The sequence below is a fragment of the Emiliania huxleyi genome (assembly GCF_000372725.1).
Source record: "Emiliania huxleyi CCMP1516 unplaced genomic scaffold EMIHUscaffold_400, whole genome shotgun sequence".
Classification (NCBI taxonomy): domain Eukaryota; phylum Haptophyta; order Isochrysidales; family Noelaerhabdaceae; genus Emiliania; species Emiliania huxleyi.
The window spans coordinates 51,708-64,345 of record NW_005198964.1 but is presented as its reverse complement, the minus strand read 5'-3'; the positions used below and the strand labels follow the sequence as shown (position 1 = coordinate 64,345).

Below are 12,638 nucleotides of genomic sequence, written 5' to 3'. Positions count from 1 at the left end.
TCCCTCCCCTCGACGCGTCTGCCCCGCGCGGCGGCAGGCAGGCAGCCACCGGTACCTCGAGTTCACTCTGTACAAGGAGAACCGCGACACGCTGCACGCCATCCTCCAGCTCGCTCAGTCGCTGCACGTGTCGCAGAACCTCTTCACCTTCGCCGGCACCAAGGACCGACGCGCCGTCACCGCGCAGCGCGTCTCCGCCTTTCGGCTGCCCGCGTCAAAGATCGAGCAGCTCATGGCGCGAAAGCCGTTTGGTGACTCGCTCGTCGCCAGCGACTGCACGTATGCCCCGGCGCCCCTCCGCCTCGGCATGCTCGGCGGCAACCACTTCACAATCACGCTGCGCGACGTCGACGGCAGCGACGCCGCTGACGGCGGCGGCGATGCCGGCGGCGGCGATGCCGGCTGCGGCGATGCCGGCGGCGGCGATGCCGGCTGCGGCGATGCCGGCGGCGGCGTTGCCGGCGGCGGCGTTGCCGGCGGCGGCGATGGCGCGCCGTCGCCTCTGGTGCCGAGCAACGTGCAGGCGGCATTGGAGGGCCTGCGGACACACGGCTTCCCAAACTACTTTGGGCTGCAGCGCTTCGGCGCCAACGTCGACGCTGCCACACATGAGGTGGGCGCCGCTCTGCTACGCGCCGACTACCCCCAGGCGCTGCGGCAGCTCGACGAGGGAGTGTGTCTAGGAAGTGTCTAGGAAGTGTCTAGGAAGCGTCCACGAAGTGTGTAGGCGCTGCGGCTGCTCCTCGCGCCGTCGCAGGACGACTCGGCAGAGGAGCTCGAGGCGCGGCGCATCTTCTGGAGCACGCAGGCGGCCCCCCTGCCCCTTCCCGGGGCCAGCGCGGGGGAGGGGCGCCCGCCTTGCCGAGGCGGCCTTGCGTCTCACTGGCCCCTCGTGCGTCACAGGACGCCGTCGCCGCGCTGCGCTTGCTGCCGCGGCGGCCGAGCGTAGCGCGGCAGCTTCTCGAAGGCTTGCGGGACAGCGGCTCGTCCAACGTGCTCGCGGCGCTCTCTCGGCTGCCGAAGAATCTGCGCTCGATGTATTTGCACGCGCTGCAGAGCTGGGTGTGGAACCACGCCGCGTCGGAGCGCTTGCGCCGCTACGGCTGCGAGGCGGCGGTCGAAGGCCTCCTCTGCTAGGCCGCGGGCCGGGCCGCACCGCCGCCCCGCCCGCGACGGCCCGCCGTGCAAGTATAGGCGACCTCGTGTTGCCACCCGATGCGGTGGCGGGCGGCGCGGCCACCGGAGCCGAGATCGAGGCGGTGGCGTGCGAGCTGGACGCGGGTGGCGGCGCCGCGTTGGCTGAGGAAGCGGCCGGCGGTGCCGACGGCGCCGAAGGTGCCGAGGGCAGTGACAGCGGCGTGGGCAAGGCGGCGAAGGGCGGCGACAGCGGGCCGCACGGCTTGCCTGAGCCGCACGTCGTGACTGCGGAGGAGGCGGCCGCACGCACCTACTCCATCGAGGATGTGGTGCGTGCTATACCCGTGTGTGTGGCTTGCCGTCGGGCGCTCTGCCACCTCTCCCTCGCCCGCTCGCCACCAGGTCTTGCCGCTGCCGGGGACCAAGGTGGTGATGCCGCAAAATGAGCTCGCCGAAGTGTACACCGAGCTGCTCGCCCGCCAGCGGCTCGAGCCCGCCTCCTTCCACCACAAGGTCAAGGAGATGGTGATGCCGGGCGCGTACCGGCGGCTGGTCCAGCGGCCGCGTGACCTCTCGTGGCAGTACTTTCGCTACACCGACCCGCGCGTGCCGCTCGCGCGCACCGATTTGGCCCGGCTGCGCGGCGATCCCGAGCCGCAGGGCGTCGCCGACGGGCCGCGCCTCGCAGTGGTGCTGCGCTTCACGCTGCCGCCGTCGACGTACGCGACGATGCTCCTCCGCGAGCTGACCAAGCAGTCCACCGACCTCACGCATCAGCTGGAGCTCAACCAGCCGCACGTTGCGCCAACGAGCGCCGAACATGCAAAGGAGGAATGATTTCTGCCGCACGCGGGTGGATCTAGTTTGGTGTTCCTTTCGTTTCTAGCCTCCTGCTTGCGTGGGTAGGGCCGAGTCCTTGGCTTACGGGGCGTTGTGTAATGGTAGTAAAAACGATCAGGTGTTGGCATTTACATCATTTCTTCGCGTCTACTAACGTGTGGGTGCATTCGTGCACAAAGCAGATACCAGACCTCGGTTTCCCATAGGGTTTCTGCTCCGGTTTCCCATTGCGGTTTCGCATAGCCGAAAACCCAGGGGTCGGTCGGTTTCTGCGGTGCGCTCTGTTTTTTCTGGGATCTGTTTTCTGGGACACCCGCCTCGATTTCCCGCGGGATCTGCCCGTGGGTCTGGTTTCTGCGGTGTGAATACATCTCCCGCTTCGTCCTAATGAGCTCATTCCGGCCAATGAACAGGTGTACCCCCGTCCGTACCCGGGGGTATCGAGCACGAAATCACAGAGAGAAAGAACATTGCGCGTCACGCGATCTGTTATTCTGGGATCTGCTTTTTCGGTCCCCGATGGCGAGCTGGCTCGACGATCTCGGTCTCCACGAGCTCGAACACATCAAGGATGGCGCAAGTGCCTTCGCGCAGGAGCTCCACCCAATCAACTCGGCGGAGGATTTCATCAGCTTCGTGGTTGCGCTCAACCTCTACCCACCTGGGACGCCCTTACGCGCGGAGCGTATTGCTGGGGAGATGCCGGCAGGCCTTTCCGCTCCTGCGGTGCGGTATCTGCTAAAGAAGCTGCCCATTGTCGATCGGCTTGCCTCTCAGCTTCGCGACGACCCGAGCCGCAAGACCGTTCGGCTCGTGCCGGACGTAGAGCACTGCGTGGCGTGTGGCCTCGCTGGGGAGGCGGTACCCCTGGTGGTCAAGTGGGGTAGCAGGTGCTCATCTCCAACGGTCTATGCGGAGCACGGGCGACTGAAGGGCGAGCTCAATGGCCTCTCCTGCCCTCGGTGCTCCGCGTGGCACAGCATGTCGTACGCTGAGGGCGGCACGCGCATCCCAGCTGGCAAGCAGGTGCCCTACCCAGGGGCGACTGCATCCTCACGCCGCTGGGTCCAGCTTTCCCAGAGCACCGTGTTCGAGAACTCGCTGCTCGACAGGTTGTCGGCACAGATGGTGCATTCTCACACCGGCTTCGAGACCTTCTGTCACGAGTGGGCAATGCGGTGCGGCGAGTCAAAGGACCTCGTCCATACAATGCGACAACGCCTCGGGCACACCTGGCTAGCGTGGTCGCTCCTGCGCTGGCGCGACGAGAATGCGTCGCGGGCGGGGGAGCCGCTACCATCCGAGCCGCTGGGCTTCACATCCGAGGAGCAGCTCGATGCGACTTTGCTCAAGCAGTGCCAAGGTCGAGATGCGAGTGGCCGCCTCCAGCCCGAGTGCCTGCTGTCCCGCTTTACCGCATTTTGGGCGGGAGAGCACGCGTCGCGCTGCCTCAAGCCGGTGCCTGGCAGCAGTACGTGCGACTGCTACATCATCGATGGACACCATAAATATCGGCGCAAGTGCTGTTCCAACCGGAACGCGCGCGTTGTCGATATGGGCAAGCACGGAAAGGCGACTTTGGGCTGTTCTGGCATGCCCGTCCCTGGATCGCGCTTCTGTGTACGTTGCCGTCCCTTTGCGGCGCGTCGCACCGACCAAACCGCGGAGCTGGAGCCGGGCAATCAATCGACGGTCACTGTCGACTTGTCCGCGAGCGAAGGGCTTGCAGCCGCGTTCAATCTCCGCCTCGCAAAGCGACGACGGGCTGCGCGACAGGCGTCCACCAAAGACTCCCGTGTCTGCGAGCCCTGCGACGACGAGGCGATCTGTGAGCCATGCGCCGAGGAGTCGGCTGCCGTGCCTCCTGGACATGTCTTTGACTTTTGCATGCTCTACACTCTCCCACATGTCGAGGCGATCGAGTCCTCGATCCCTGACGCTGGTGCTGGCCTCGGCACGAAGAAGGCGTTTTCCGAGGGAGAGGTTGTAGTTCACATGGAGCACCAGACAGCAGTCGACGAGGAGGTGCAGTCGTGTGTCGAGATGCGCGAATCGTGCCTGCCCTATGTTCATGCCATGTGCTTGCCATGTCCATCCCATGTGTCGGCTGCGCCTAGCTGCGCCTTTAGGAACGACCATGCTCTAGAGAGCTCATAAACAGACAACGCAGTGCGCTTAGCATGTGCGCTGGCTTGGCGCGTGGTCTCTGTACACACACACACGACACAAGAGTGCGCGCAACAGCAGGCCGCCACTCACACCGTGGGCACGCTCACACACGTAGCACAGGCCGCGCTCACGGCACGGCACTGAATGCGAGGTAGCGTGGCAGTGACATGGACGACGACATGGGACGCCGCCCTCGGCGGAGATGACTACGATGCATTTAGGAACGGAGGATGCACTGCGGGCTGGCGGCAGCGATCATCGCCCACGGTGGCGGTGGCGCTCCACATGCGACTCTAAGCGATGGCGGCCTCCATCGGACACCAGCAAGCCGGCCTATTGGCGCTTCTTCTGCCGTGCAAGCACCTTGCGAGCGTCTTCGTATGGGCAGTACTCTCCAAGAGGCAGAGGCTTCTGCTCTGGCACGCAAAAGACCGGGGCCCACTTGCGGTCCGCCATGATGTATGCCTTATACTTCGAGAGAGAGAGAACGTACTTCGAGAAGCTGCCTTCAGCAGCCTTCTTCACGAGGTTTTCCATTTGGGTTATGGCGAACGTGTCTGGCAGGCTTTCCGACGCGGCAAGGAGTTCGACGGCCAGAGCGGGTGATGCGCCATTGCCAACCACAAATCGGAAGAGTTCGAAGCGCTCGCGATTGTCGAGCCGCTTGGACCGTCCGAGGCGCTGCATGTCGTAGTCATGGCTGCGAGGGTCCTTCGACCAGGTCGTTGGCCAGAAGTGCAGGTCGCCAATGGCATTCTCAACGTCGGACAGGGCGTCGGCGTGCCAAACGCCGAGTGCCTGGCGCTTGAGCAACTGAACGCTGGCCTGTTTTGCGTCAGTCTCACAGAGGAGCGACACTGTGCGCTGAGGCACCGTAGTGAGCCGCTTCTCGTCGCCGTTGAGAGGTGAAAGCAACGAGGGGCGCTCCATCGCACTCGATATCGCAGAAACCAGAAACCAGAACGTTACCAAGGGTTCCTCCCACCCAGAACATGCTGCTGTCTTAGTACTCCCGTTCGACCCATTCGGAATCCGATTAGTTAATGAGGGGTCATTCCGGCGGAATGACCCCTCCGGGAGATCGTTCACACCTCGAAAAACCAGAACCCAGAGCGTCTGGACCGATATTCCCATGGCCCGGATGTGATCTGTGGGATATGTCGAAAAAGCAGAATACAGAGCTCCTCCTCCTAGAAATCAGACGGTTTCTTGATAGCTGAAAGCCAGGGAAGAGCCTGGTATCTCAGTATGTTATATCCTATGATATAACATAGTGGGATCTGGTTTATGCACACCTCTGTGGGTGTACTCCATTCATTTTGCCCGCGGGACACCGATCTGAGCCTCTTGAGCGATGAGCGATGACCCATGACCGATGAGTGTGCGATGATCGGACAACGCGCGCCCACCTGCGCGCCACCCGCACTCCCACACCCTCCAAGTCTCAAGACGGAAGCGTGTTGACAATCAAAATCTACGAGCTCATCAGTAACCAGCCTCCGGCGGGGCCCCCCGCTACCATCCAAACCCGAGTACCGGTCTACTAATCATAGATAGAGGCTCAAGTGTGACATAAGTCCACACACATTCGACATACACATGCACAAAGCAAACTCTCACGACACACGGCAACCGGGTGGAGCGGCGGCGGCGGCGGCAGCAGCACGCGCGGGCGGACGGATTCGGACGGGGCGGAGCAGCGGCCGCCCAGGCGGCCGCTGCTCTGTCTGCCAGAGCGCGCCGTCTGCCTGCGCAGCTCGAGCGCGGTCAGGTGCAGGGAAGCGTGGCGGCGCGGGGAAGCGCGGCGCGGTGGTGGCGGCGGCGGCGGCAGCGGCACGCGCGGGCGGACGGATTCGGACTGGGCGGAGCAGCGACCGCCTGGGCGGCCGCTGCTCTGTCTGCCAGAGCGCGCCGTCTGTGCGCAGCTCGAGCGCGGTCAGGTGCACAGGGAAGCGTGGCGGCGCGGGGAAACGGCGGCTCGAGCGCGGTCAGGTGCACAGGGAAGCGTGGCGGCGCGGGGAAACGCGGCGGCGGTGGCGAGCAGGCGAGCGGCCCGCGCGCGGCGAGGCGGACAGGTGATCGGCAGGCGGGTGATGGGCCGGAGAGTGACCGCGCCCAGCGATCGGAGAAGACGAGCCGATCGTCGCTCGGCCGCAGCTGACCTCGAAGGCGTGCGGAGCGCGACTGTCGGTGTCGGAGGGCGGCCGTCATGTGGCGAGGAGGGAGGACGACAAGTGCGCGTCGTACGGGTCGCTCTTCATCGGCCAGTCGAGCGGCACTCAAGTCGAGACCGAGCATGGGCGACGAAAGCCGGTGGGGGCGGTGCGGCCGGCGAGATTCGTTGCGAGATACGGTCGCGCCCAAACAAGTTTGGACGCTCTGTGGACGCGCCGAAAAACCAACTCGATGGAAAGGGGGCTACTGGGGCGGCCAATTCACACCTCGCGGGACTACTAATGTTTTCGTAAACGTAGTCGTGGCCCCCCGCTACGTCGCACGACTGCGACTGGGTAGCGGGGGGCTAAAATTTGCGGCCGCCACTCGAAATTTGCCCCCGGTGCCCGGATCGAACTCTGTACTTTGATTGGGGCCAACATCATGTTGGTCTGGTGTATCGGCAACGCATCTGTTCCACTTGGCGACCTCCACCTGCGCCGTGGGGTGCGGGCGCACGCGAACAACATCTCGCAAACAGGAGTTGGTGTGGGGGGGGGGGGGGGGGAATTGGGAAGAAAGCTGGGGCGCACGGGGCGGCGACGCACCTGGGCATTGGCGACAAGCAACTGCACGTAGAAGCTGAGTCTCGCTGACGCGGAGGCGCGAATGTATTCGCCCAGAAAAGTGGAGCACCAACATTTTCTTTCCATGCACGACGGCTGCGTAATGTTGCTTTGCGGCTTCGTTTGAGTTGTTGTCCAGTCTCTACACACGGGTAATCAACCCCGCTCCAATCGCCGAACTCGAACGGCGGGCGCTTGACGAACCTGGGGGGAACGGGCGTGGCAACCACAACCACGTCGGGCGTGGTTGTGGCAACTCATGATCGAACCAGCGACTCATAGAGTCGAACCACGACTCATAGAGTCGAACGTAACCACGGCGGACGTGGTAGTGGCAACCACGGCGGACGTGGTTGTGGTCGGTCATGATAAAACCGGAAAGGAATAACAAAAGCCACCCCCACGACTGAAAAGTCTTAATGGACCTGTCCTAGACTCTGTGGCTGAAGTAGCGTGTGCGTCGAAGCCACAAGAGGGCTGGCATAGTTCGGTCCTTACTCGTCAGGGGGGTTGGCGTATTTTAGTTTTCTGAGCGGTTGATGAGACTGTGAAACGATCGCCGCAAGGGGCGTGAACGCACAAGTGCGTAATGACCGCAAGTGGTCGTGAACACCCCAAGGGGTGTGAAAGTAAATACTCCACTTATTTACAGATACCATACCAGCAAAGTACCCGAATCCAACTGCACGTGCCCAAGCGCACACCGGCCGGAGCGCCACCGGGGGGTGCCGCCCTCCCGTTCATGAGCCCAACAACACGAACGCTATCCATCCTCACCGGCCCCCATCCCCGTGGTCGGCCTCGCTCGCCGCGCCAAGCCGCGGTCCGGTCGTCCGCCCCGCGGCTGCCAAGCCCAAGGGCGGGGAGGGGGCCACCCGCGCTCGCGCAGCTTGATAGAGAAATCGCCCCGGGTATGCCTGACTGTACCCGTGCGAGCCCCGCAGAGGTGCGGGCGAGAGGGCGGCCCGAGCCCGAAAGGGCCCGCCCTCGGCGTTGCTCTACATGGTAACGGATAAGAAGAGAAACACCCCCGGACTGGGACGCCGGCAGTCGAGTCGGGACACGCTGTGGTTCAGACGTCCCCCCCCTCGACGCAGTCGAGTCACTGACATGAATAGGGAGGAGAAAGTGTCCCCCACATATCACCACAGACGCAGCACAGGGGCTCCAATCCTGTCCCAGCCTGGGGGGCCTCGCTAGATCTCCAGTGGGGAGTGCGAGGGCTGGATCGACTGCAGTGTGGGTTGTGGACCGTCGGGATAGCGTGTGGCGTAGATGTTCTCCTGGAAGTAGAGAGGCCGATGTCTCTCGCCCTGCAGGAAGGAGAAACTCGAATGGTTGAGTGAAAACTCCTCCCTGCGGTATGTGCGCAGTACGGGTTGCGCTATGTGCAGCACGGTGTTGAGGGCTCGGGAGGGCAACGACGGCGGCGTTGCCGAGCTCGTACAGGGGCCTCAATCCTGTCCCTGATGGGGTGCGCCTCTCGCCGCGCGCGTAGCAGTCGGCGCGCGGGTAGCCTCAGAGATGCGCAGAGCGAGATGCGGTTATCGGCGAACCAAGCCCTGGGCTTGGATAGGGCGCGGCGTAGCCGCGGCGCAGTGGATAGCGTGAAGAGCCCACTCACTGTCGTGAGCAGACCGCCGCTACCACGTGCGAGCCCCGCAGAGGTGCGGGCGAGAGGGCGGCCCGAGCCCGAAAGGGCCCGCCCTCGGCGTTGCTCTACATGGTAACGGATAAGAAGAGAAACACCCCCGGACTGGGACGCCGGCAGTCGAGTCGGGACACGCTGTGGTTCAGACGTCCCCCCCCTCGACGCAGTCGAGTCACTGACATGAATAGGGAGGAGAAAGTGTCCCCCACATATCACCACAGACGCAGCACAGGGGCTCCAATCCTGTCCCAGCCTGGGGGGCCTCGCTAGATCTCCAGTGGGGAGTGCGAGGGCTGGATCGACTGCAGTGTGGGTTGTGGACCGTCGGGATAGCGTGTGGCGTAGATGTTCTCCTGGAAGTAGAGAGGCTGATGTCTCTCGCCCTGCAGGAAGGAGAAACTCGGACGTTGGAGTGAAAACTCCTCCCTGCGGCGTGTGCGCAGAACGGTTGCGCATGTGCGGCATCATGTTGAGGACTCGGGAGGGCAGCGACGGCGGCGTTGCCGAGCATGTACAGGGGCCTCAATCCTGTCCCCGATGGGGTGCGCCTCTCGCCGCGCGCGTAGCAGTCGGCGCGCGGGAAGCCTCAGAGATGCGCTGAGCGAGAAGCGGGTATCAGCAGACCAAGCCCTGGGCTTGGATAGGGCGCGGCGTAGCCGCGGCGCAGTGGATAGCGTGAAGAGCCCACTCACTGTCGTGAGCAGACCGCCGCTACCACGTGCGAGCCCCGCAGAGGTGCGGGCGAGAGGGCGGCCCGAGCCCGAAAGGGCCCGCCCTCGGCGTTGCTCTACATGGTAACGGATAAGAAGAGAAACAGCCCCGGACTGGGACGCCGGCAGTCGAGTCGGGACACGCTGTGGTTCAGACGGTACCTACATACGGTCATGAAGTGCCGGCGCGAGATCTTTCAGCAGCGTGAGGCGACGTCTTGGAGCAGCACACCCGAATACTTCTCTCGCTGGGCAGACGCCACGCTTTGGGCAGCCACGCTTGACTCGAGCGTCGTGGATGTTCGCGGCCGCCCTCACGGCCCTCGCCAGCAGCTCGGCGTCGGGCAGCAGCCTGCCGCCCGTCGCGCGACGCCAGTCCTCGCGCCACTCTCGCAGCGCGGTCGCGATCCCCGGCCAGAGACGGCTCTCGCAGCTCTCGCGGCTCCGCGGTGGCGCTGAGGACAAGGTGGACGGGCACTGCATCGGGATAGACCTGGGGACGACGTACAGCTGCGTCGGCGTGTGGCAGAACGGCCGCGTCGAGATCATCGCCAACGACCAGGGCCACCGCATCACTCCGTCGTACGTCGCGTGGACGGACGACGACCAGAGGCTGATCGGCGACGCGGCCAAGAACCAGGCGGCGTCCAACCCGCGCAACACCGTCTTCGACGCGAAGCGGCTCATCGGGCGCAAGTTCGACGAGCCCGCGGTGCAGGCCGATATGGCGCACTGGCCCTTTTCGGTCGTGGACAAGGGAGGCAAGCCCGCGATCCGCGTCGGCGCGAGGGGCGACAAGGAGATGATGCCAGAGGAGATCTCGGCGATGGTGCTGTCCAAGATGAAGCAGGTGGCGGAGGACTACCTCGGCGAGAAGGTCAAGTACGCGGTGGTGACGGTCCCCGCCTACTTCAACGACGCGCAGCGCCAGGCGTGCTGAAGCAGCGACTCTTGCAACTTCCCCAACTGTCTCGCACCCCACACACGCACACACGCACACGCACACGCACACGCACACGCACACGCCAGCGCGGCCCTCCCTCCCTCCCTCTCTCCCTCCCTCCTCCCTCCCTCCCTGACCACACGCTTCTCTTCACCAGGCGACCAAGGACGCAGGAACCATCGCCGGCCTCAAGGTGGCCCGCGGGATCTGCAAAGCCGAGATGATGCCGCGAGAATGCCGCGTATGATGCGAGGATACCGAGATGACGCCGAGATGACGTCGAGATGGCGTCCGATATGACGACCGAGAGGACCCGAGAGGACCCGGGAGGACCCGGGACTGGGCTTTTGAGGTGCTCCGCGTCATCAACGAGCCGACCGCCGCCGCGATCGCATACGGCCTCGACAAGGCCAGAGGGGGAAAGGGCGAGCAGAACATCTTGGTGTACGACCTGGGCGGAGGCGCGCGCCGCGCCGAGATGCGGAGCCGATGCCTCTCCTCGACTCTCCTCGAGATGCCCCGAGACGGACACCCGAGATGGCTCGAGCTGACGCCTCGCAGGCACCTTCGACGTGACAATGCTCTCCATCGAGGATGGCGTCTTTGAGGTCAAGGCGACGGCCGGCGACACGTGCGCCCGAGATGCACCCGAGATGCACCCGAGATGCACCCGAGATGCACCCGAGATGCACCCGAGATGCACTCGAGATGCACTCGAGATGGGCCAAACCGAGGGGCGAGACGGGCGCTACCCGAGAGGAGAGGTTGCCCCATGAGGCGCAGGGACCCGGAGAGGGGTTGTCTGCCCGCCCCTCGAGTGTCTCCAAAGAGCAGCCTCTCCACCTCGCCCCCCGCTGCTCCGCGCAGGCACCTCGGCGGCGAAGACTTTGACCAACGCATGATGGCGCACTTTTGCAAGGCACTTTTGGCCGCGCGAGCAGAGGCCGTCCGCAGGCCGCCCGTCGCCCCGAGTGGCTGGATCCCCCCCTCGCAGGTCTTCGAGCGCAAGAGCAAGCTCGACATCTCTGCCGACCCACGCGCGATGCAGCGGCTGCGGCGCGCGTGCGAGAACGCCAAGCGCACGCTGTCGACCGCGACGTCCGCGACGGTCGATCTCTCGAGGACGGACATCGGCCCACCACCGCGAGCAGCGTCTGCTTCACACCGTCGCGCTGTGAACAGGTCGAGCTGGAGGCGCTCAAGGACGGCGTCGACCTGCGCGAGACAATCTCGCGCGCGCGGTTCGAGGAGCTCTGCCTGGACTTGTTCAAAAAGACCATGGCGCCGGTGACGCAGGTGCTCCGTCCCTAGACGAGCTTCCGCGAGCTTCCGCGAGCTTCCGCGAGATTCCGCGAGCTTCCGCGAGATTCCGCGAGCTTCCGCGAGATTCCGCGAGATTCCGCGCCTAGATGGGGAGCACATGTCTCTCGAGTCACGCGTCTCTCTGCGACTGACTCTTCCCGATACTCGCGCATCAGTGTCACTCACCTCCTAGCAGTGTCACTCACCTCCTAGCAGCAGTGAGAGGAGCAGCGGTGGGGGCTCTCAAGGACGAGATCAACCGAGAGCATCCGAGAGCAACCGAGAGCACCCGAGAGCACCCCAGATTGCTGGGGACGCACAGCCACGCCCCACAGAAAATAAAACTCGCCCTCTCTTCCCGTCGCTCCCCTCCTCCTTCCCGACCTTGCACACCAGCCTGCCCCTGCCCCCTCCACAGGTCCTCAAGGATGCCAAGAAGAGCAAGGCGGAGATCGAGGAGGTTGTCCTCGTCGGCGGCTCCACCCGCATCCCAAAGGCGCGGCCGCTGCGTCGCCAAAAGCAGGCGTCCCATACCCACACATGACCCGAACCCTATACCGCCCCGATCCCGCAGGTGCAGCAGCTGCTTACCGAGTACTTCAACGGCAAGGAGCCGAACAAGGTCTTGCTACCGCCGCGCCACCCCCCCCCCCACACACACACACACACCCCACGCCGCGCCCGCCCTCGCACCCTCCCGAGCACCCACCGCCTCCCGCAATCCCCCCCCCAAGGGCATTAGTGTCCCTCCACCCCCCACCCCCCACCCCCAGGGCATCAACCCTGACGAGTCCGTGGCGTACGGCGCCGCGGTGCAAGGAGGGGTCCTCTCGGGCAAGGCGTCCGAGGACACAAAGGACCTGCTGCTGCTCGACGTGGCGCCGCTCTCGCTCGGCATCGAGGCGAGCTCTCCCTCCCGAGCTCACCCGAGATTATACCCGAGATTATACTCGAGACTATACCCGAGAGTACCCGAGATTAGCCGAGATTAGCCGACACGGCATCGAGGCGAGCCCTCTCCCCCCTGCCCTTCACAAAAGCACAAGTTCGGGCCCGAATCGCACACTCTGCCCTTCACCCTCCCCCCCCCCCCTGAAGTGAGGAGT

At 64.5% G+C, this 12,638-nt stretch overlaps 3 protein-coding genes across 3 annotated transcripts in view; 2 read left to right on the top strand and 1 right to left on the bottom strand.

Moving 5' to 3' along the window:
• Window positions 1-1,974, top strand: part of EMIHUDRAFT_243837 (hypothetical protein) — a gene marked incomplete at both ends in the record, with an annotated part of 2,681 nt that extends 707 nt beyond the window's left edge. The window contains 5 exons of the mRNA XM_005770060.1: window positions 38-279; window positions 514-673; window positions 904-1,116; window positions 1,410-1,466; window positions 1,540-1,974. Coding sequence (XP_005770117.1) covers window positions 38-279; window positions 514-673; window positions 904-1,116; window positions 1,410-1,466; window positions 1,540-1,974 — 1,107 coding nt within the window. The remainder of the gene's footprint in view (window positions 1-37; window positions 280-513; window positions 674-903; window positions 1,117-1,409; window positions 1,467-1,539) is intronic.
• Window positions 1,975-4,479: 2,505 nt separating this feature from the next.
• Window positions 4,480-7,697, bottom strand: EMIHUDRAFT_243835 (hypothetical protein; the record flags this gene model as incomplete). Its single annotated transcript, XM_005770059.1, has 2 exons — window positions 4,480-5,124; window positions 7,599-7,697. The coding sequence occupies 2 exons, from the start codon at window positions 7,695-7,697 to the stop codon at window positions 4,480-4,482; spliced, it is 744 nt and encodes a 247-aa protein (XP_005770116.1).
• A 1,854-nt stretch (window positions 7,698-9,551) lies between these two features.
• EMIHUDRAFT_470246 (hypothetical protein) overlaps window positions 9,552-12,638 on the top strand; it is a 4,541-nt gene continuing 1,454 nt past the window's right edge. The window contains exons 1-9 of the mRNA XM_005770058.1: window positions 9,552-10,218; window positions 10,388-10,423; window positions 10,583-10,691; window positions 10,792-10,861; window positions 11,098-11,338; window positions 11,413-11,526; window positions 11,951-11,992; window positions 12,107-12,154; window positions 12,306-12,500. Of these exons, the coding sequence (XP_005770115.1) occupies window positions 9,586-10,218; window positions 10,388-10,423; window positions 10,583-10,691; window positions 10,792-10,861; window positions 11,098-11,338; window positions 11,413-11,526; window positions 11,951-11,992; window positions 12,107-12,154; window positions 12,306-12,500 (1,488 nt within the window). The 5' untranslated portion in view covers window positions 9,552-9,585. The remainder of the gene's footprint in view (window positions 10,219-10,387; window positions 10,424-10,582; window positions 10,692-10,791; window positions 10,862-11,097; window positions 11,339-11,412; window positions 11,527-11,950; window positions 11,993-12,106; window positions 12,155-12,305; window positions 12,501-12,638) is intronic.